Source organism: Mesoplodon mirus, assembly GCF_964341445.2.
Source record: "Mesoplodon mirus genome assembly, chromosome: 5".
NCBI classification, from domain to species: domain Eukaryota; kingdom Metazoa; phylum Chordata; class Mammalia; order Artiodactyla; family Ziphiidae; genus Mesoplodon; species Mesoplodon mirus.
In genome coordinates this window covers 64073544-64097687 of record NC_138980.1, presented here as the reverse complement: position 1 = coordinate 64097687, position 24144 = coordinate 64073544, and the positions used below count along the sequence as shown (strand labels likewise).

The 24144-nt window shown below is 36.9% G+C and overlaps 1 protein-coding gene across 6 annotated transcripts in view; it reads right to left on the bottom strand.

Moving 5' to 3' along the window:
* Window positions 1-6917: 6917 nt before the first annotated feature.
* Window positions 6918-24144, bottom strand: part of NR3C1 (nuclear receptor subfamily 3 group C member 1) — a 125424-nt gene continuing 108197 nt past the window's right edge. For all 6 annotated transcript variants that reach the window (XM_082620918.1, XM_082620916.1, XM_082620921.1 and 3 more), the window contains exons 7-9: window positions 22489-22619; window positions 11404-11561; window positions 6918-10835 (exon numbers count right to left, since the gene is read on the bottom strand). In XM_082620918.1, the coding sequence (XP_082477044.1) occupies window positions 10683-10835; window positions 11404-11561; window positions 22489-22619 (442 nt within the window). In that variant the 3' untranslated portion in view covers window positions 6918-10682. The remainder of the gene's footprint in view (window positions 10836-11403; window positions 11562-22488; window positions 22620-24144) is intronic.

The window sequence follows — 24144 nt, the reverse complement described above, 5'->3', positions numbered from 1 at the left end:
GCTAAGGGTTTATCAATTTTGTTTATCTTCTCAAAGAACCAGCTTTTAGTTTTATTGACCTTTGCTATCGTTTCCTTCATTTCTTTTTCATTTATTTCTGATCTGATTTTCTTTCCTTCTGCTAACTTTGGGGGTTTTTTGTTCTTTCTCTAATTGCTTTAGGTGCAAGGTTAGGTTGTTTATTCGAGATGTTTCCTGTTTCTTAAGGTGGGATTGTATTGCTGTAAACTTCCCTCTTAGAACTGCTTTTGTTGCATCCCATAGGTTTTGGGTCGTGGTGTCTCCATTGTCATTTGTTTCTAGGTATTTTTTAATTTCCTCTTTGATTTCTTCAGTGATCACTTTGTTATTAAGTAGTGTATTGTTTAGCCTCCATGTGTTTGTATTTTTTACAGATATTTTCCTGTAATTGATAACTAGTCTCATAGTGTTGTGGTCGGAAAAGATACTTGATACAATTTCAATTTTCTTAAATTTACCAAGGCTTGATTTGTGACCCAAGATATCATCTATTCTGGAGAATGTTCCATGAGCACTTGAGAAAAATGTGTATTCTGTTGTTTTTGGATGGAATGTCCTATAAATATCAATTAAGTCCATCGTGTTTAATGTATCATTTAAAGCTTGTGTTTCCTTATTTATTTTCATTTTGGATGATCTGTCCATTGGTGAAAGTGGGGTGTTAAAGTCCCCTACTATGAATGTGTTACTGTCGATTTCCCCTTTTATGGCTGTTAGTATTTGCCTTATGTATTGAGGTGCTCCTATGTTGGGTGCATAAATATTTACAATTGTTATATCTTCTTCTTGGATTGATCCCTTGATCATTATGTAGTGTCCTTCTTTGTCTCTTCTGATAGTCTTTATTTTAAAGTTTATGTTGTCTGATATGAGAATTGCTACTCCAGCTTTCTTTTGGTTTCCATTTGCATGGAATATCTTTTTCCATCCCCTTACTGTCAGTCTGTATGTGTCTCTAGGTCTGAAGTGGGTCTCTTGTAGACAGCATATATATGGGTCTTGTTTTTGTATCCATTCAGCCATTCTGTGTCTTTTGGTGGGAGCATTTAATCCATTTACATTTAAGGTAATTATCGATATGTATGTTCCTATTCCCATTTTCTTAATTGTTTTGAGTTTGTTATTGTAGGTCTTTTCCTTCTCTTGTGTTTCTTGCTTAGATAAGTTCCTTTAGCATTTGTTGTAAAGCTAGTTTGGTGGTGCTGAACTCTCTCAGCTTTTGCTTGTCTGTAAAGGTTTTAATTTCTCCATCAAATCTGAATGAGATCTTTGCTGGGTAGAGTAATCTTGGTTGTAGGTTTTTTTTGTTTTTTTTTTGGTACGCGGGCCTCTCACTGTTGTGGCCTCTCCCGTTGCGGAGCACAGGCTCCAGACGCGCAGGCCCAACGGCCATGGCTTACGGGCCCAGCCGCTCCACGGCATGTGGGATCTTCCTGGACCGGGGCACGAACCCGCGTCCACTGCATCGGCAGGCGGACTCTCAACCACTGCACCACCAGGGAAGCCTGGTTGTAGGTTTTTTTCCTTCATCACTTAAATATGTCCTGCCAGTCCCTTCTGGCTTGCAGAGTTTCTGCTGAAAGATCAGCCGTTAACCTTATGGGGATTCCCTTGTGTGTTATTTGTTGTTTTTCCCTTGCTGCTTTTAGTATGTTTTCTTTGTATTTAATTTTTGAGAGTTTGATTAATATGTGTCTTGGTGTGTTTCTCCTTGGATTTATCCTGTATGGGACTTTCTGTGCTTCCTGGACTTGATTAACTATTTCCTTTCCCATATTAGGGAAGTTTTCAACTATAATCTCTTCAAATATTTTCTCAGTCCCTTTCTTTTTCTCTTCTTCTTCTGGAACCCCTATAATTCAAATGTTGGTGCATTTAATGTTGTCCCAGAGGTCTCTGAGAGTGTCCTCAGTTCTTTTCATTCTTTTCTCTTTATTCTGCTCTGCAGTAGTTATTTCCACTGTTTTATCTTCTAGGTCACTTATCCATTCTTCTGCCTCAGTTATTCTGCTATTGATCCCATCTAGAGTATTTTTAATTTCATTTATTGTGTTGTTCATCATTGCTTGATTCATCTTTAGTTCTTCTAGGTCCTTGTTAACTGTGTCTTGCATTTTCTCTATTCTATTTCCAAGATTTTGGGTCATCTTTACTATCATTCTGAACTCTTTTTCAGGTAGACTGCCTATTTCCTCTTCATTTGTTAGGTCTGGTGGGTTTTTATCTTACTCCTTTATCTCCTGTGTGTTTTTCTTTCTTCTCATTTTGCTTATCTTACTGTGTTTGGGGTCTCCTTTTTGCAGGCTGCAGGTTCGTAGTTCCTGTTGCTTTTGGTGTCTGTCCCCAGTGGCTAAAGTTGGTTCATTGGGTTGTGTAGGCTTCCTGGTGGAGGGGACTAGTGCCTGTGTTCTGGTGGATGAGGCTGGATCTTGTCTTTCTGGTGGGCAGGCCCATGTCTGGTGGTGTGTTTTGGGGTGTCTGTGGACTTATTATGATTTTAGGCAGCCTCTCTGCTAATAGGTGGGGTTGTGTTCCTGTCTTGCTAGTTGTTTGGCATAGGGTGTCCAGCACTGTAGCTTGCTGTTCGTTGAGTGAAGCTGGGTGGTGGTGTTGAAATGGAGATCTCTGGGAGATTTTTGCCGTTTGATGTTATGTGGAGCTGGGAGGTCTCTTGTGGACCAGTGTCCTGAAGTTGGCTCTCCCACCTCAGAGGCACAGCACTGACTCCTGGCTTCAGCACCAAGAGCCTTTCATCCACATGGCTCAGAATAAAAGGGAGAAAAAGTAGAAAGAAAGAAAGAGGGTAAAATAAAATAAAGTAAGATAAAATAAAATAGTTATTAAAATAAAAAATAATTATTAAGAAAAAAAATTTTTTAAGTAAAAAAAAAAAACAAAAAACGGACGGATGAAACCCTAGGACAAATGGTGAAAGCAAAGCTATACAGACAAAATCTCACACAGAAGCATACACATACACACTCACAAAAAGAGGGAGAGGGGAAAAAATAATGAATCTTGCTCTCAAAGTCCACCTCCTCAATTTGGGATGATTTGGTCTATTCATGTATTCCACAGATGCAGGGTACATCAAGTTGATTGTGGAGATTTAATCCACTGCTCCTGAGGCTGCTGGGAGAGATTTCCCTTTCTCTTCTTTGTTCGCACAGCTCCTGGGGCTCAGCTTTGGATTTGGCCCCGCCTCTGTGTGTACGTCACCGGAGGTTGTCTGTTCTTCGCTCAGACAGGACGGGGTTAAAGGAGCAGCTGACTCGGGGGCTCTGGCTCATTCAGTCCTGGGAGAGGGAGGGGTGCGGATGCAGGGCGAGCTCGCGGCGGCAAAGGCTGGCGGGACGTTGTACCAGCCTGAGGCACACCATGCGTTCTCCCGGGGAAGTTGTCCCTGGATCCTGGGACCCTGGCAGTGGCGGGCTGCACAGGCTTCCCGGAAGGGAGGTGTGGATAGTGACCTGTGCTTGCACACAGGCTTCTTGGTGGCGGCAGCAGCAGCCTTAGTGTCTCATGCCCATCTCTGGGGTCCACGCTGTTAGCTGCAGCTCGCAGCTGTCTCTGGAGCTTGTTTAAGCAGCGCTCTTAATCCCCTCTCCTTTTGGGAGGCCTGAGGTCTTCTTCCAGCGTTCAGTAGGTGTTCTGTAGGAGTTGTTCCACGTGTAGATGTATTTCTGGTGTATCTGTGGGGAGGAAGGTGATCTCAGCGTCTTACTCTTCCACCATCTTCCCCCCTGCCAAGCATTTTATTTTTATCTCCATTCCCTGCAATGCTAGTAAACAACCCTAATGGTTTTGGATGACCTAGATTCTTATTTCCAGCATAATCCCGTGTATACTCAAAGACAGTTCTTTCCAAGACGTTGCCACATTAATAGAAAAGCTATGGCTTATTTACATTGTGTACACATATTGACGATTTATGGTGAGGGTATAGAAGGTGAACAGTATAAACTGTCTTTTATTTAAGTGGGTTGGATAGAGTTAGGAAAGTTTTTTGGGTTTCTGATATGGTCTATATCAGCGGTCCCCAACCTTTTTGGCACCAGGGACCGGTTTTGTGGAAGACAATTTTTCCACAGACTTGAGAGGAGGGAAGGTTCAGGAGGTAGTGCGAGCGATGGGAAGCAATGGGGAGCAGCAGAAGCAGCTTTGCTTGCTCGCCCGCTGTCGCTCACCTCGCCTGCTGTCACTCACCTCCTGCTGTCCGGTTCCTAACGCGGACTATCAGTCTGCGGCCTGGGGGTTGGGGACCCCTGATCTGTATGAACTGTTCTGAGATTAGCATGTCTGTAACCGAATAAAGTAAAAAATGTTTCCCTAGCAAAATACTGTTTCATTTTAACTGCGAAACAGAAGCTTGATAAAAGAAAAGGAGAGTGCTATAGTTACTAGTGCTCTTAAGAGCCACTTACTGCCAGTTAATAGAGATCAGCTGAAGGTCTAAAAAAATATTCAACTAGTGTAAATGCCTCTGTATTTTCAACACCCCAAATCAGGCTCTTACTTGCCAAACTAAATAAATTTTGCATCAATTTTCATTTATAAACAACTGTCTTCCTCACTTTGCGTGTAGCCTATGTGCCCTCTATAGCTTGAAGAAGTAAGTTTGTTGATTTTCCTTTAGGTGTTAGTGAGACAGGTTCCTTGTATATTTGACAAACCAAAGGGTATTGTCATCTCTGGGCAGCTGTTTTTACCATCAACATCCCCAAGGGATAGGACACATGTTTATTTAAAAATTTATTTATTTATGGCTGCGTTGGGTCTTTGTTGCTGCACACGGGCTTTCTCTAGTTGCGGCGAGCAGGCGCTCCTCTTTGTTGCGGTGCACAGGCTTCTCACTGCGGTGGCTTCTCTTTGTTGCGGAGCCCAGGCTCTAGGCGCGCATGCTTCAGTAGTTGTGGCTCACTGGCTCTAGAGCGCAGGCTCAGTAGTTGTGGCGCACAGGCTTAGTTGCCCCGTGGCATGTGGGATCTTCCCAGACCAGGGCTCAAACCTGTGTCCCCTGCATTGTCAGGCGGATTCTTAACCACTGTGCCACCAGGGAAGCCCAGGACACATGTTTTTAAGAGAAGGAATTATCATTGTTAAATGTCTAAGTCAAAATCGATATGGTAGTAAAAATGATTAGATTAAATGAGATAATGTCAAAAAGCTGATATAGAATGGTCAATATGGGTTCATTTAATCTAGTTAGGAGCTTTGTATTAATAATTTCTCAGTAGTGCTTAAGAACATGGACTTTTGAGCCAGATGCCCAGTGTTTGTTTAAAAAAAAAAAAAAAGTTGTACTTAACTGCTTCCAAGCTTTGTGACCTAGGCAAGTTAGTTGTTTAAGCCACAGTCTCCTCATATAAATACAATGAGGTTAATAGTACTACTTTATAGTAGCACTTTATAGGGTTGCTAAGTTTAAATGAGATAATATATTGAAACATGATGCCTGGCACAAAGTAAGTGCTCAGTAAATGTGAAACACTAGCTTAGTTTAACAACAGAAAAGCAACACCAGTTCCCTGGGAGCTTGTAGACTAGAGGCATGTTCTCTGACATGGGATAAATGTGGCCTCATTACAAAGATTTTTCATTCAAACTTCAATAAAATGGGAGTTAGTTAGCAGGTATGAATCAGTTTAAACTCTGAGCTTTTCCCCTTTTTTATAAAATAGAGTTAATATCTTCCTCAGAATTTGTTTTTATTTCATTCATTTATTGGGTAGGCGAGGATTAACTAGTATAATGTATGTGAAAGTGTTCTACAAATGTAAGGTTAATACTTGAAGTGAATGGTAAAGCAATAATGTGTATACATACTACTGCCATATCATCTGGCACTTCTGCATTGCACCTTAAGACACTGGGAAAGGAGGTTTGTTGTATACACTTTTGCAAGTGACTGAGGGTAGCAATAGTATTTTTCTTGTTCATATTCTAGCTTCAGTATTTATCATATAGTGGGTACATAGCAAATACGTGGTCCACATATGATGGGTAAGGCAAACTTGGTTTTAAAATCATAATACCCTTAGGGATGGAGGTCACTTGTGGAGAGAAGAGTATTGATAGGAAAGTTTGTTAGATCATCCAGTTCATGGATATGACCTGAACACAATATGCTGCTTTTGGAAATACTATATAGATTGTATAGAATAGCTGGCTTACCATTTTACCCCTTCTGCTTTTATTGTCTATAATGTGCAACATTGCTATATTTACTAAATGTTTATGTCCTTTTCTGGAGAAAGAGCTGATTTTAAATTAAGATAAGAATTTTGACTAGATAATACATTTATTTACATAAAATATCAATTTTCATGATAAAGAAAGACTGTTACAGTTGGAGAAGGCTTAGGAGTGAGTGAGTTCTTCCTTCCCTTAATAGCCTTTGCAGTAGTTGGTACATGACCATTTGAGGCATAGATGGGACAGTCTTTGGGTCTTTGAAGCCAGGGTTAAGCTCATTTTGAATTTCTGCCATATTAACATGTAACCATTGCCACATGGACATTGAAATGTCCACTTTAGCATCTTACGTCTTCCTGAAGTGGTAACTCCACCTTCAGTAGAAGAGGGAGGGAAAAAGCAGGAAAATTGGAACTGCATGAGTTCTACAAAAGCATGTTGGAGTCATATAATGAAAAAGCAGATTTTTTTTTATTATGTTTCTCCATATTTGGCATTGCTGTAAATGGCTAACTAACATTTACTGCCAATTCAGTACAAATGTGTGGTTTGGTAATACCAGAACAGCAAATTTAAATGAAAAATAAAAGTTAAACATTTCCACACAAGATTTTACAGTCTGACATTTCACTGCGTAGGTAAAAAGACACTTTTTTTTTTAAACTACAGATTATTATTCAGCATGAATAAAAAACTACAACTTTTATTTTTAAACAGGAGTCACTGGTTTTAATTTTTACACATTTTAAAATTACTGTGATAAAAAATAATGAAAAAGCTTCTTAATAATGCCATACACAGTATAATATAGATTTGTCCCCATTATATAGCATTTGTTTAATATACAAAATAGAATATTGACACACTTGAATCTATGTGTAGTTAAGCAAGTTATTCGAGGAGGGTATTTTCATACAGCCTTTCATCAGAAAATAAAATCCTTCTTTCAGGCATTTTCTAGAGAGAAGGTAATCCTTTCCCAAAAACCTGGTAACTAATCCTTGGTGGACCAGGCTGACTGAAAACGATGAACTTCCATTCCAAGTGGTTAACATGTCCTCCTTACACTCTTATTTTCTCTTCCAATTCTCAAACCAGGCACAGAAAAACACTTTCTTCTACAGCTACAGTCTTTTGGGTGATCCACCAAGATCAAAATCTCACTGAGGGCTGCCACAGTTCTTGACTTCTATCAGATCAAAGTATAATAATATTGTTTATCTCATGGTGATGTAGTTTTAGGATACTTAACAGAGAACTAAAATGATAAGACTTAACGATAATAGGTTGTGTAGATAGATAAGTGAAATTGGAATTGCTCATTCTCCCATCCCCCAGTTCTGAAATGAGGCTGGCTTTCCTTTATATGCATATCCAGAGCTCATCCTATGCTAAATATTAAGCTCTTCATAAACACTAATCATGCTAGTTTTCCTTCTTGGGTGTCTTTTTTTTTTTTTTTTTCAGGAGAAGGAAGGTGCTCTTTTTAGGGTCCCCTCATAGTTTTAGACAGTTGGGTATACATATCCCAAAGCACTTATATAGTATCCCATAGCAAGGCCTAAAAATACAGAGAGGGTCACTTTTTTCCACCAGTAATTAAAAATACTTTTCAGGATTTGTTGTGAGTCACCTAGGCACGTCACCTCTCGCTGAAATTACTACAAATGTCAACAGTTTGGGATGGCAAGATACCACATACATAGAAGATGAAGCTGCTTTCAAATAGCACCATAGCTTTCTTCACTTAAATCCATAATTATACTCACATATAATTCAGGTAAATTTCTTCTTTCCCACATATCCTAAATTGTCACAGCTTCTTTTTTCATTTAATGTACAGCCTCCTATAGTTTTATGAGTGTCAGTCCATTTCCTTTTAACCACAAAGTGCACATATCTTTTATTCACTGAGCTCTATTTTTGGGGAGCCAAGGTCGTTGGGGCTAAAGTCCAGATTCCCGTGTGATGTGCATTCTGCAGCGTTCTATAAATGAATAATAATTTATCTTTCAGAAGCTCTTTCTGAAACGTAACACTGTCGCTGATGATAATATTCAAGCGGTATTTCTTAGGCACCAAAAATTTCACATCCAGCTGGGTTACAAACCATTTTAAAATACTTTGAGATCAATTTAAACAATTACAAAGGAATAGCCCCTTTTAGAGAGCATTCAAAAAGCAAATGATTACATTTTTTATTAAATAATTTCTCTAAAATACCGAAAAATAAGAACATTCAAAAAGCATTCAAAGAAAACATAAACATGTCCTCATTTGGAAATGAACTCTTGTAGGAAAGAAAGGAATTAGTGTATTATTGGCAACCTATGAGATTCTGCACTATTTACATATTGCTGGTACCTCTATGCATATTATTGCCAAACTTCTAAAGCCTCTGTTTTTATTAAACTGTTGGAGAGGCTGTACGTGATGGTGCCTGTAGGTGTGTAAGCACCGCCTTTCTGTCCCCTGATTACACACTTTAGTGCAAGGGGAGGTTCAGTAAACTAAACCTGCGCGGACAGACTCACTGTTGGAATGAGAAGGGTGGCCATTCTGGGAGGCAGAGGGTTACTTCCTCTCTGACCTCAATGGGACGGAGCCTCGAGAACCTTCACAGCACACAGGGCCAGTCTCCATTTCCCTCTTCCTCTAGAGCAGACCTGTTTGGTTTCTGAGCCCACTGCTGCCTGTATGAATGCTCGCACACATTATAAATCATAGAGGTTATCCGTCAACATTTCTTTGACCCCTACAAAAAATATATAACATGTCATGATAAAACAATCTCATCTAAAAATCATTCTTATTTTACACTATACAAGCTATTTTACAATCATTTTAATAAATTGCATGTAAAGCTGCAGTAGCCCTTCCCTTCCCAGATTAGTGAATACCAATATGATATATATCTGAAACTATAACTAAATATAAAAATATATTAGAAGTTTCATATTTTTAATATTAGATTTTCAGTTTTCTATTACACAAATAATTTGGCCACCTTGAATAGAAATCAAATTTCTTGTGGCTTAGTAAATACAAGTTTTGAGTTTACAGAAAGTTGGTAAGGTGCACACAGAAAGGGCTACTACAGCTTCTATCTTGTTTAAAATGATAATTTTCAACAGTGAGGAGGAGAAATTCACATGACTTTTGTTGAACTCCATGGCACACATAAGGATGTGAGGGATGTATAGTTTTACGAACATGGAAGTCTGACATATAGTCCTAAATCAGAAAAAATCAGTAGCTGAGCTTTCCTATACCCCCAGGAAAGAAAGACCAATTGGTGACAAATGGGAATGTGAAAATGGGTGTCTAGCCACTTTTGCCATATTACAGATTTTGGGGGGGGGTGCGTAAAGTTTAGTGGGGGAAATTACTTGGACAGATTAAAATCTTCTCAGCTGTGTTTCCGCTGGTTATCTGGAATCATAACTTTTAAGAAGTTATACAAACTACAACAAAAGGTCCTGAAAGACAGTTTACCAACTTTCTTGCCATCTAACCATTGCAGAGATAGGGCATTAGGTACAAACAGGGCCTCTTGGTAGTTTTATTATTTTTATTTTTTATGTTTTTATTTTTTTAATTAGTCTTTTGTAATCCATGGTTTACCCAGCAGGTCACTGGACTAGGGGCTCTACACCAGTTAGGACGGTTCATTTGCACAATCTATATAATTCTCCACTGAAGCAGATATGTACAAAATATGAGCTTTTTTGACAAGAAAACTGGAGATTTGAGTCAATTTTTGTGGTCTTCTGATAGCTAAGTGCCATCAGGTTAGAAGCACCAACCCATTTTCACACAGAAGATTAATGTTTAGAGTTTATTTAGGAAAGCTATGAACTAGCTGCCCATCTTAAACAGCTGTACAATAACTTGAATACAAAAATTATGTAAGAAAAAATGAGCAAGCATAGTTCACTGAATATAAAGGAAATTGTTAAAACCAGACAGTAATAGCTATAAAAGGCACAACTTCCCTTTTCTGATATACACTTGTAAACTTTTTTCAGGTTTCCATGCATAAATCAAAAAATGCTATCCTAACTATACAGGGGAAAATACACCAACAAAAAGTCTAGAAAATTTTGTCCAGCCAACTGTGAAAAGTATGAGCAGAAAGTTCATCACGCAGACTTCAGGCACTGGTGGTTTAGGTGCCATCCTTCTCTGAAAGTGGAGCTTACCCCCATGTTATTGTTTCTAATTTCTGGGATCCACCAACTATCACTTTCTACTTTTCCCATCACTGAAAAGTGATGGCTCAACTGCTTCTGTTGCCAAGTCTTGGCCCTCTATAAACCACATGTAGTGCGTATTTAAAACAAAACCAAAACCAAAACCAGACAAAAACAAAAAAAAGAAAAAACTGCTACAGGACAGATTGACAGTGTGTACAATAAAAGCTATAAATTCAACTTTCTTTAAGGCAACCTTTCTTATTAAGGCAGTCACTTTTGATGAAACAGAAGTTTTTTGATATTTCCACTTGAATATTTTGGTATCTGATTGGTGATGATTTCAGCTAACATCTCTGGGAATTCAATACTCATGGTCTTATCCAAAAATGTTTGGAAGCAATAGTTAAGGAGATTTTCAACCACCTGCAAGAGAATATATAGTAATGAACAGTCAAAAAATTAGCAGTAGGGATATCTCATGCTTGTTGTTGGCCTCTTTTTTTAAATTTCTGACTTAGAATATACCAATCTCTGCTGGAATTCCCCAGGTGAAAAAGAAGTTTACCTAAATAAAATGAGCACTCAGGTACCAAAAATCTTTGAATTTCTTTAGTTGTATATAGAATTATATGGAATTAAGTATTTTGTGAAGAATTGCAGCACCATAGTATATGAAGGACACATTCGAACTTACTGGATAAATGCATACAAAAATAAGGAATTCTACCTTTAAAAAAAATAGTGCTGTTAAATTCTGTACTAGCATCATGATGTTAGATGCACATAACTAGATGAAACAGTATTTCATAATTGGTCTTAGGAGAAATGTGTGCCAAGCTGAACTTTACAGGTTGAAATCAAACCATCACAAAAGTCCATAAATGGGAAAAAAAAAAAACCCAACAACTACTGGTATATAATTATATACACTAATCAGGACATACTTTATGTCTCAGAAAATTCTTTTGATATTTGGATTTTTGACACTTACATCATGCATGGAGTCCAAGAGTTTTGTCAGTTGGTAAAACCGCTGCCAGTTCTGACTGGAGTTTCCTTCCCTCTTGACAATGGCTTTTCCTAGCTCTTTGATGTAGGTCATTCTAATTTCATCAAATAGCTCTTGACTCTTCAAACCTTCCTTAGGAACTAAAAGGTTAAGATGTAATCAATTAAAGAATTTTCTTGTGATAACTTTTCATTTATACAAGTAGGCTATTTATTAGTAGTAGCACATTTCATGATTTACATAGTCTTATCTGTTCTTAATGCACTCCATTAAAACATAAGCATTTTTGAAGGATTATGAAACTACAGCCATGAGAGAATATGGGATAATAGAAAGTTGGAGGACTTAACTTTGGGTTTATCACTTTGTTTCTCATCTATGAATGGAGCTGGTAAACACCTTCCTCCCTAGTTCACAAAGCTAATTTGAAGACCAAATAAATAATACATTGGCTGTCATTCTGCCCTTGAGTTTAATTCTAGTACAGACATAGACGGTTTCAACAAAACAGTGTTTATTCTTCCAATTACATCTTGGAATGTCTGTGATATCACCAGTCAATTAGGACCTTAAAATCAGCATGCAGTACATTTTATTAATCAATGTGTTAACATACTGAGTTGGTATAATTCCAATCTAAAAAGAAACTTGATTTTTTATGTGGCTTATATATATGCCTTACTGGGGAGCAAATATCTGCCTTCCCTTATGTATAGAAATATAGAAAATACCTCATGGACCATAAAGTTGGTATAAAATCAGTTTTTTATACTATTCTTCAAAAAATGATGCCAGTAAGGACTGTGAACAGAGTGTTAACCATGGTTTCACTTAGTCTTGCAGAGATTATGACTTATGTGGATGCTACATTTCTTAAAGTGTGCTCCAGTTCTGTGTTAATGATGATTAGGGAAAAAAGGATTTGATGGTCAGAATTTAGCAAAACTAAGTGTGTAATACAAAGTTAGGCAGATTTCTGGATTTCAGGACTGCTCAGAGCTATAATTACACACTCTCTAGGGAGGGGAACACATTGTTTCCCCAACTTAAACTTCATTGCTGCTGACATCTTAGAAAATGCTGGAACAGAGGAAAAGCAGTGGGTTCAGGAGAAGGAAGTCTTTTTCATTCTTACTTGCCCTGTGGACTTGAGTATAACCTCCCTGAGCCCGTTTCCTACTCTTTCTCAGTGAATTAAAAAAATTTTTTTATTTAAAAAAATTTAGATATAATTAGTATATAACATTACATTAATTTCAGGTGTATAACACAATGATTCAATATTTGTATATACTGCAAAATGATCACCACAGTAAGTCTAGTTAACATCCATCACCATAAATTGTTACAAAACTTTTCTTGTGATCAACTTTTTAAGATTTTACCCTTAGCAATTTTCAAATATACAGTATCATATTATTAACTGTAGGCACCCTGCTGTACATCTCCATGAATTATTTATTTTATAGCTAGAAGTTTGTACTCTCTAAACCCTTCACCCATTTCTCCCATCCCCCAACACCACCACCCCCAACACACACACAACTCTGGTATCCGCCAGTTTGTACTCTGTGCCCATGAGCTTTTTAGATTCCACATACAAGTAAGATTATATGGTATTTGTCTTCTCTCACTTATTTCACTTAGCATAATGCCCTCAAGGTCCATCCACGTTGTTGCAAATGATGAGATTTCATTCTTTCTTATGGCTGAGTAATATTCCAGCGAATATATATACCACATTTTCTTTATGCAGTCATCCATCAGCAGACACTTAGGCTGTTTCCATATCTTGGCTATCATAAATTAATCTGCAGTGAACGTGAGGGTGCACTTCTCTTTTCCATATCTTTTTTCCTATGGTTAAATACCCCAAAATGGAATTGCTGGATCATACAGTAGTTCTACTTTTAATTTGCTGAAAAACCTCCATACTGTTTTCTATAGTGGCTGCACCAATTTACATTACCTGAAGAGTGCACAAAGGTCCCCTTTTTCTCCACACCCTTGCCAACACTTGTTATCTTTGGGCTTTTTGGTAATAGTCATTCTAACAGATGTAAGGTGTGGTTTTGAGTTGCACGCATTTCCCTGATGACTAATGATGTTAAGCACCTTCTTAGTACTTGTGGACTGTTTGTATGTCTTTGTGAGATGTCTGTTCAGGTCCTTCGCCCATTTTAAAAACCAGGGTATTTGTTTTTTTGCTATTGAGTTGTATGAGTTCTTTATATGTTGTGGATATTAACCCCTAATCAGATATATGATTTGCAAATATTTCCTCTCATTTGGTAGGTTGCCTCTTCATTCTGTTGATGGTTCCCTTTGCTGTGTAGAAGCTCTTTAGTTTGATATAGCCTCATTTGTTTATTTCGCTTTTTGTTGCCTTGGCTTATGGTGTCCAATCCGAAAAATCAACCCCAAGACGGACATCAAGGAGCTTACGGCCTATGTTTTCTTCTAGAACTTTTATGATTTCAGGACTTATGTTCAAGTCTGATGTATTTTGAGTTAATTTTTGTGTATGGTGTAAGATAGTGGTCCAGTTTCATTCTTTTGCATGTAGGTGTCCAGTTTTCCCAACATCTTTACTGAAGAGACCGTCGTTTCCCCATTGTATACTGCTGGCTCCTTTGTCGGTATACGCACTGCTGTATTTCTTGGCTCTCAATTATGTTCCATTGATCTATGTGAATGGTTTTATGCCAGTACCATACTGTTTAGTGACTACAGCTTTATAATATAGTTTGAAACCAGGGCGTGTGTTCAGCTTTGCTCTTCTTTCTCAAGATTGCTTTGGCTATTCTGGGTCTTTTATGCTTCCATACAAATTTTAGGATTGTTTGTTCTGTATCTGTGACAAATGCCATAGGAATTTTGATAGGGATTGCACTGAATCCGTTGATTGCTTTGAACAGTATGGACATTTTAACAATATTAATTCTTCCAATACGTAAGCACAGAATGTCCATTTATTTTTTATTTCCTTCAGTTTCTTTCACTGAAACGTCTTAGTTTTCAGCGTACAAGTCTTTTACCTCTGTGGTTAAATTTATTCCTATGTTTTTTATTCTTTTTGATGCAACTGTAAATGGAATTATTTTCTTAATTTTTTGTAAATTGAATTTGTATCCTGCAACTTCACTGAATTTATTAGTTCAAACAGTTTTTTTGATGGCATCTTTAGGGTTTTCTATTTATAAAATCAGATAATCTGCAAATAGTGAGGGTTTTACCTCTTAAAAAATTTTTTTTTCAAATAGTTTTATTGATTACAATTAAACAGGCAGTAATAATTAGACCACCCAGGATGTGCAGACCCCAGTTAGAGTTTTACTTCTTCCTTTTTGATTTGGATGCCTTTTATTTCTTTTTCTTGCTTAACTGCTCTGGCTAGAACTTCCAGTACGAGGTTGACTAGAAGTGGCTAGAGTGGGCATCCTTGTCTCTCATTCCTTATTTCAGAGGAAAAGCTTTCAGCTTTTCACCACTGAGTATGACATTAGCTGTGGGCTTGTCATATATGGCCTTTATTATGTTCAGGTACCCTATCTCTATACTGGGTTTGTTGAGAGTTTTTATCATAAATGGATGTTGAATTTTTTTTTAACATCTCTATTGGAGTATAATTGCTTTACAATAGTGTGTTAGTTTCTGCTGTGTTACAAAGCGAATCAGCTATACATATATCCCCATATCTCTTCCCTCTTGCGTCTCCCTCCCATGGATGTTGAATTTTGTCAAATGCTTTTTCTACATTTATTGAGATGATCATACGTTTTTATCCTTCATTTTTTTAATGTGGTATATCACTCTCATAGGATTTTGGTTAGGATTAGACCAAAGAATACATATGAAAACATCTTGATTCCATAAAGCAAAGTTGACACTTCTGAGATGTCAGTATTAGTGTGAAAATGAAGGCTACTTAATCAGGAGTGATACTCTTATCACTGCCATGTTTAAAGTGGGTTAATTTTTACACATTATTATAAATAATCTAGTTATTGCTAATTTTTAAAATAATGACTGCTTATTTATAATTTTTTTTCCCTGCTGGTTGTCCTCTTCTAAAAATAATTAGGGGAGAAATCCTATTCAGTATTTATATTTAAAAGAATTTCATCCATTCTAAATTACCCCCAATAATCCTTGGGATTTTTGCTTTATGTAGTTCAGGGCCATATATTCAGAATTATTTTCCTGGTGAGTAGAATGCTTTATCTAATGAGTATCTTTAAATATAGAACTGTTTTGGGGGGCCTTAGAGTCTATTTTGATAATAATGTAGCTGCTTCAGCTTTCTTTTGGGTGAAGCAGTGGTCAGCAATGACCTACTACATGCAGCCTGTTTTTGTAAATAAAGTTTTACTGAAACACAGCCATACCTGTTCTCCTTAAGTATTGTTGATGACTGTGGTCACATCACAAGGGGCAGAGTTTGAGTACTACTGACAGAGACTGTATGCAAAGCTGAAAACATTTACCATCTGGCCTTTTACAGAAGGTTTGCCACCACTGGGTTACACTATGCATAGTGTATCAGCCACTCAACATCTTTATTTAGGTATATCTCTTATAAATAGCACAAAGTTGGACTGTTTTCTTAATCCAGTCTTGCACTTTCTATATCTTTTCATCTTGGAGCCTTGGAGCATTTAATTCATCTATATTTAATGAAATTGCTGATATCTTTGAATTTATTTGTACTATCTATTTGTTACTTCCTCTTATCATGCCTTTGTTTATGCTTCCCCACCCACTGCCTCTCATTTCTTTTATTCTTTTGGATTGGTTTTTCTTACCATGTTCTCCCTCCAACCCCTCATGGTTTGGTATGTACTTTGTATACTCTGTACACTCTATTTCTTGTTGTCATCCTTGAAATTTAAACTCATTTTTAACTTATCAAACTTGCCTTTTTAAAAAAATAAATGTATTTATTTTATTTATTTATCTTTGGCTGCAGTGGCTCTTTGTTGCTACGTGCAGGCTTTCTGTAGTTGGGGCGAGTGGGGGCTATCCTGTAGCGGTGCGCGGGCTTCTCTTGTTGCGGAGCAGGGGCTCTAGGTGCGTGGGCTTCAGTAGTTGTGGCACGTGGGCTTATTAGTTGTGGCTCGCAGGCTCTAGAGTGCAGGCTCAGTAGTTGTGGTGCACAGGCTTAGCTGCTCCACAGCATGTGGGATCTTCCCGGACCAGGGCTCAAACCCGTGTCTCTGCATTGGCAGGGGGATTCTTAACCACTGTGCCACCAGGGAAGCCCACCTTCTTGCCTTCTTGCATGTATGTAATTATTGTGTACTTTAGTTCTATTTTTTAACTCCCCAAAGACACTATTACTGTTATACAGTGTTAGTTTAAATGTATCTAAATATTTACCACTTTCTTTGTTCTTTTTTCTCTCTTTAAAGATGGGATTACTTTCCTTAGCCTAAGTATATTACTTTACTGAGGATCTGTGGTGGCACATTTTCTTTTGACCTTCATTTAAAAAAAAAAGGACTGGGCTTCCCTGGTGGCACAGTGGTTGAGAGTCCGCCTGCCAATGCAGGGGACGTGGGTTCGTGCCCCGGTCCGGGAAGATCCCACATGCTGTGGAGCGGCTAGGCCCGTGAGCCATGGCCGCTGAGCCTGCGCATCCAGAGCCTGTGCTCCGCAACGGGAGAGGCCACAACGGTGAGAGGCCCGCGTACCAAAAAAAAAAAGAAAAGAAAAAAAGGACTATTGGTATACTTAGGCCTTTCAAATTTAAAGTGGTTGAGATATCTGGATTAATATCTACATGTCTGTGACTGTTTTCTACTCACTCTTGTTATTTCCTTTTTTCTTCCTTTTCTAGTTTTTATTGTGTTTCATATGATTCTATTTTTCTCTCCTCTCAGTATATCATTACTTCTTTTTAAAATTGTGTTTAGTGGCTGCCCTAGAGTTTGCAATGTACATTTACAACTAATCTACATCTCCTTTCAAATAGCACTGTACTATTTTATAGGTAGTGCAGGTGTCCTTAAAACAGAGTATTCCCAATTCTTCACCCCCATCCTTTTAACATTGCTAACATTCATTTCACTTATCCATATGTTATAATTATCCCATACACTGTTGCTATTATTAAACAGTTATTAGATTAAGAAGAAAAATGAAATTTTATTTTCATCTATTCCTTCTCTAGAGCTCTTCCTTTAAGTAGATCTGTGTTTCTGAACTAAATTAATCTCCTTTCCTCAGCAGAAGTTATTTTAACATTTTATGCAAGGAAGGTCTTCTAGCGACTAATTCTCCCAGATTCTTTTCTGAGAAAGTCTTCCTTTTGCCTTCACTTATGAAGGGTACTTTCACTGGACACCAAATCTTACATGGGTGATCTTTTTCTTTCTTTCAACACTAAATAGTTCACTACCTTCTTGCTTGCATGGTTTCTAATGAGAATTCGAATGTAATTTTTATCCTTATTCCTTTATAAGGAACAACTAAGCTGTTTTTTCCTCTGGCCTCTTTCAAGAGGCCAGTAACCAATAACTTTGGTTATTGTCTTTGGTTTTCTGTAATTTGAGTAAAATATGCCTAGGTGTAGATTTTTTGCTATTTATTTATCTTTCTGGGTATTTTCCGAGCTTCCTGGATCTGTGCTTTGGCGTCTGTCATTAATTTTGGAAATTTATTGGCCTTTATTGCTTCAAATATTTCTTCTGTTCCTCCCTTTCTTTTACTTTTGATATTCCCATTACTTGTAGGTTACACCTTCTGTAATTGTCCTCACAGTTCTTGAATATTTTGTTGCATTTTTTTTCATTTCTTTTTCTCTTTGCATTTGAGTCTGGGAAGTTTCCACTGAGGGATTTTCAAGCTCAGTGATTCTTTTCCTTGGCTGTGTCAAATCTGATGAGCCCAGCATTCTTCATTTTCATTACAGTATTTTTAATTTCTAGCATTTCGTTTTAATTCTTTCTTAGAGTTTCTACCTCTCTGCTTACAAAACCCATATATTCTTGTATGTTTACTTTTTCCATTAGAGCCCTTAATATATTAATTGTTGTTATTTTAAATTCCCTGTCTGATAATTATAACATCAGTGTCATGTCTGAGTCTGGTTTTGATGCTTTTCTCTCCAGATTGTAGTTTTAAATTTTTTGCTGAAAGCTGGATATGACATATCAGAACTGAGGTAATTAATTAGGCTTTTAATCTGGCTAGGAGCAGATTGTGTTTAAGGCTTGCTGAAGCTACAGGCGTTAAGAGGTTTCAGTTTCCTCTAATTTCCTTGTTCTTATTTTTTTCCCCCTGTTGTCTTTGAGTTTCCCTAAGAACACCTTCTTAAACAGCTGTGTTCTGTAGCTCTCCCAGTTGTAATTCTGGATTATACTGGAACTCTGTTAATATGGTTGTAAGGTGCTGGGGATGTGGAGTGTTTTATAACTTTTATGGTTAAATCTCAGGTTTTTCTTTTTTCTTTTTTTAAAATTAATTATAGTAGGCCTGAGTCCCTAGGCTCTGACCTTTAGATGTGCTTCTGAACCTTTTTTCCCCTCCTTCTCCTCCCTTACATGAGATACGAAGGTAAAGGGGGCTGGAATTATCTATTTGCCCTTTTCTCCAGGTCAGAAACATGAGGGAATCTTTCTCTGATCTTCACCTTGAAAACCTGGTAAACCCCAGAAAACTGTGGGGGACACCCCCCTAAGACTGGGTCCCCAGAGTTTTTAACATGCCAGCTATTCCTCACTTGATCTCCAGAAATTCATCAAAAATACTGTAAGTGTTCCTATGTTACTGGCTCCGGTAGCTTCTGTTTCCAGAAAGCTGATCTTGGCTGAGCTTCTCTGTATTTGCCTGTTTCTCCAGATTTTCAGGTAGTGGTTTGCCCTGTGACCTTACTTCACTGATGGATCTAAAAAAAAAAAAAAGTCATTGACTGTCAGTTTGCTCAGCTTTTAATTATTTGTGAGGTTGGGAGTGATAACTGCCAAGCTGTTTAATTGTGAGAGCTGAAACTGGAAAGCCACTCTCATTTTTCAGTTTTTTTTCCTTAGCTTTTTGAAAAAACTTACTCCACTTTCTTCAATTGCTGCTGTTCGGGAAAGTTTTCAGCCATTATATCTTTTCACCTTTCATTCTGGATCTCTGATGATTATAATAAGACCAGAGCTTTTTTCAACTGGTGTGCTATGAATGGGTTACGAATGTGTTGATAATGTCTGTTATGCTGGTCACCACTGGTTGCAAGTAGCCTTATTCATTTACCTCATTGTGCTATGTATGAATGCTATTTTTTATGTTCATTATGACACGAAAAGAGTTGTGAAGCACTGTTTTAGACCTCCCTCAATCATGCCTCTTATTGTTGTTCATTTACATACATACATAACACACATATAAATATGAATACATGCACATGTATACACACATATATATGCATCTTAAAAATTGTATTCTGGCTGATTTCTTCAGATATGTATTTCAGTTTAAAGCCTCTTCAAATGTGTCTAATCTGCCTTTAGAGCCATCATTGTTTTTTGTTTGTTTGTTTGTTTTTACAATTGCACTTGTCTTTAAACTTACTAAGTATACTAATTTACCAGGCGTTGCAAATATCCTCTAAGAGAAAGCTAGCTTCAGAATGCAGCTTACCTCTTTCAGTACCTGCCTGCACAAAGTTTTAGTCCAGCATTTTTAGCAGGAGGTAAGGATACCTATCAGTGTTCTATCAGAGTAGATGTCTAATTATATCTTAAGGTATGTATTTTCATTCTTCTGATTTGATTTTATTTTTAAAGAACCAGTGTTATATACTGGTTCAATTTACTTTTTCTTATCATCTACAATGAAAAAAAAAAACATATAGCTCAGTGAGTCTGGAATGTATAAAACTTAAAGCATCATTTTTTACCAGTAAGGTTAGTCGGTATCTTAGCACTGACCTGTACCTGGATATTACCAATCAAAATGATTCATGATCAGAAATTTAATTGTTTCCTCAAACAACATCAAGCTCACTTCTTTAACAAGAGTACTGCTACAGGTAACCTTAAAAATTAGTATTTTTAATGGGTTGTGGAAATTTTTCTTACTTTGATTGAAATATTAATATTCCTTAAATCTAGTGACATTAAGCAACCTTTTGTAAAATGAAGATAGTATGAAAGCATTAATATTGATGTGTGCTTTGGAAAAGCTTAGATATAGTCATGTGCAGCATCCATAGCTTACAGTTATTTAGCAACTTTGAAACCACAGTTACTAATGGAATGAAGCCTTCTTTTATTAGTTGTTGAAAATGCCACATTTTTACTAAGATAAAGATACTTTGTATTTTTCAAAAGTTTTCTAGTATGCCTTTGCTAACTGAAAGTAGTCTCACTGAAGTTCATATACCAATAACTTCATCTAAACTTTGAAGATTGTTCTATAAACTTTAGATAGAATACCTCTGTCCAGCAGTCCAGCTCCAGTGCTGCATTAACCAACCTTCTAATAGTAATCAAGCACACCTTTTGTAGGTTATATCTTTTTCTCCCATAATTTTTTTAAATTAATTTTTATTGGAGTATAGTTGATTCACAATGTTGTGTTACTTTCTGCTGTACAGCAAAGTGAATCAGCTATATTGTATATACACATATACCCACTCTTTTTAGATTCTTTTCCTCTATAGGCCATTACAGAGTATTGAGTAGAGTTCCCTGTGCTATATGGTAGGTTCTTATTAGTTATCTGTTTTATATATAGTAGTGTGTATATGTCAATTCCAGTCTCCCAATTTATCCCTCCCCCCGCTTCCCCCTTGGCAACCATAAGTTTTTCTACATCTGTGACTCTATTTCTGTTTTGTAAGTAAGTTCATTTGTATCATTTTTTTTAAGATTTCACGTATAAGCAATATCATATGATATTTGCCTTTCTCTGTCTGACTTATTTCACTCAGTATGACAATCTCTAGGTCCATCCATGTTGCTGCAAATGACATTATTTTGTTCTTTTTTATGGCTAATACTCTGTTGTGTATTACCACATCTTCTTTATCCATTCCTCTGTCGATGGACATTTAGGTGGCTTCCATGTCTTGGCTATTGTAAATAGTGCTGCAGAGAACATTGGGGTGCATGTATCTTTTCGAATTATGGTTTTCTACAGATATATGTCCTGGAGCAGGATTGCTGGATCATATGGTAGTTCTACTTTTAGTTTTTCAAGAAACTTTTTATACTGTCCTCCATAGTGGGTGTATCAATTTACATTGCCACCAACAGTGCAAGAGGGTTCCCTTTTCTTCACACCCTCTCCAGCATTTACTGTTTGTAGATTTTGTGGTGATAGCCATTCTGACTGGTGTGAGGTGATGTCTCATTGTAGTTTTGATTTGCATTTCTCTAATAATCAGTGATGTTGAGCAGCTTGGCCATTTCTTTGTCGGTATTTCTTTGGAGAAATGTCTGTTTAGATCTTCTGCCCATTTTTGATTGGGTTGTTTGTTTTTTTGATATTGAGCTGCATTAACTGTTTGTGTATTTTAGAGATTAATCCCTTGTTGGTCACTTTGTTTGCAAATATTTTCTCCCATTCTGTGGGTTCTTTTCATTTTGTTTATGGCTTCCTTTGCTGTGCAAAAGCTTTTAAGTTTTATTAGGTCTCATCTGTAATTTCTTATACACAGTAGTACTCATTGTATAACTAAAATTTTTCACCAAATAACAGTGTAGTAGAGAAACAAAAATCATTCTTGTTGGCATTCCTTCTCTGTGTCTTCTATAGTGGCATTGTCAAAGGTTGCAGGAAGGAAGAAGGCTGTAGATATTCCAGATCGGTAGAGACCTCCTCCTCCCTGCCATGTGATTCTCATATACCTCTCCATTTCTCCATGATACCTATCTATCTTATTAATCTTGGTATCACTGGCTGTACCTTTCTAAAATTTTACATTTATGAAAATCTAAGGTACCTGACTAGCAGGAAATAGTAGACTTGGTATAATTATTAGTGCTTTGTATACAAATAAACCTTTGTTTCTAGACTTCTATATTTTATGCTTTTGAATATTTAGGTGAATATTAGAGTAGGTGTTCTACCAACCTGAAGAGAGAAGCAGTAAGGTTTTCATACAGAGATACTCTTCATAAGATACCTGAAGTCTGTTTAACTCAGAGGAAACATATAGCATATGTTTACATTGGTCATACATGCAGGGTAAAGCCATTCTCTGCCTGTGAAAGACAAATATCAGTGTTTGAGTTAGGAAGAAATAATTCTTGTTCCCCAAAAAAGTACTTTTTTGTTCTATTTTGCAAAGCCATGAACTCATCTAACTATTGCAATTAATGCTAACTCTCTCTGGATTAGAATTTTGGTAAACTTTCCTTAATATAGTGGAGAAATTATTGTTCTACATTTGTTTTATTTAAGTATTTTAGAATTTATTTCTACAGAATTTATTACCAGTTATTCATTTAAATAAAGGTTTTATGGTAGTATCTGAATATGTCCAGTTAGACAACACAGTTTTAAATCCTACCCATTTGAAAATCAAATGGTATTTTTTCTCACAGCATTCCATTCTAAAGACAACTAACTATATGTGTTCTGTTTACAGTTACGTAGAGGGTCAGAATTAGAACTTGACTCTAGGCTTTCTGATACCCAAAATCTGCCTCTGACTATGAGGCATTATGAAACTGAATATTCTTCCAACTAAAGGTACCCCAAATGAATTCTCAGTTAGGATTCTCAACAGTTAGTATCACATCTATGATTTTCAAATAGACTCTCAAACTTTTTAAATGACACTAAGAGCCTGAAACTGAGCCTCATTCATGCTTTTAAAAATACTTCAAGATCTGTTTTTTTTTAAATTTTCTGACAGAATGTGATCTTGGACTTAACAGAAAAAAAAAAAAAGATGATTATCACAACAGCATAAGGATACAAGAATGGGAAATAAGAATGCCCACTTAAAGCTATTGTTTCTGTAACCCATTTATCCCTCCAATAAAGTTGAACACTGAGAAAAAATTTCTGTTAACTCCTACTTTATATAAGAAATACCAGGTTATGCTATAAGGTTATGCTATAACTGTTTAAGTCTAAATTTGAGTGCCCCCCAAATAAAAACTGAATTAGATTAATTTTATAAAAGAGGATATGTTGATGTTTCATATAAATCTGTTCACAGTTTTAATCCCAATTAAATGACTTCAAATTGCCTTTTAGAAAGTGACTATGAAGAGTAAATATAGTCAACGTGTTGTTTTGGTTTAAAGATTTTTTTTTGACGTGGACCATTTTTAAACTCTTTATTGAATTTGTTACAACATTGATTATGTTTTGGATTTTTGGCTGCGAGGCATGTGGGATCTTAGCTCCCCAACCAGGGATCGAACCTACACCCCTTGTGTTGGAAGGCGAAGTCTTAACCACTGGACCGCCAGGGAAGTCCCTGTCAACATGTTTTTAACTTTTTAAGCAAGCATGGTCAGATTCTGAAATGAGGAGCAAGTACTAAGAATGTCTTTGATCAAATTTAACTGATAAAAATATGTAGCTTATATGTATATTCAAACAACTTAAAATCTTGTCAAATTGTGATGCAGTGGTTTGAGGAGTCTTTTTTTTTGGCAATAGATAGTCAAGGTGACTTCTTTCTTTGAAGTAGATACCTAAGAGTATGTGTGGAGATCTGGTCTGGTGAACCACATGGCAGTGCCTACCAACTGATGGCAGAGATATGGCCCC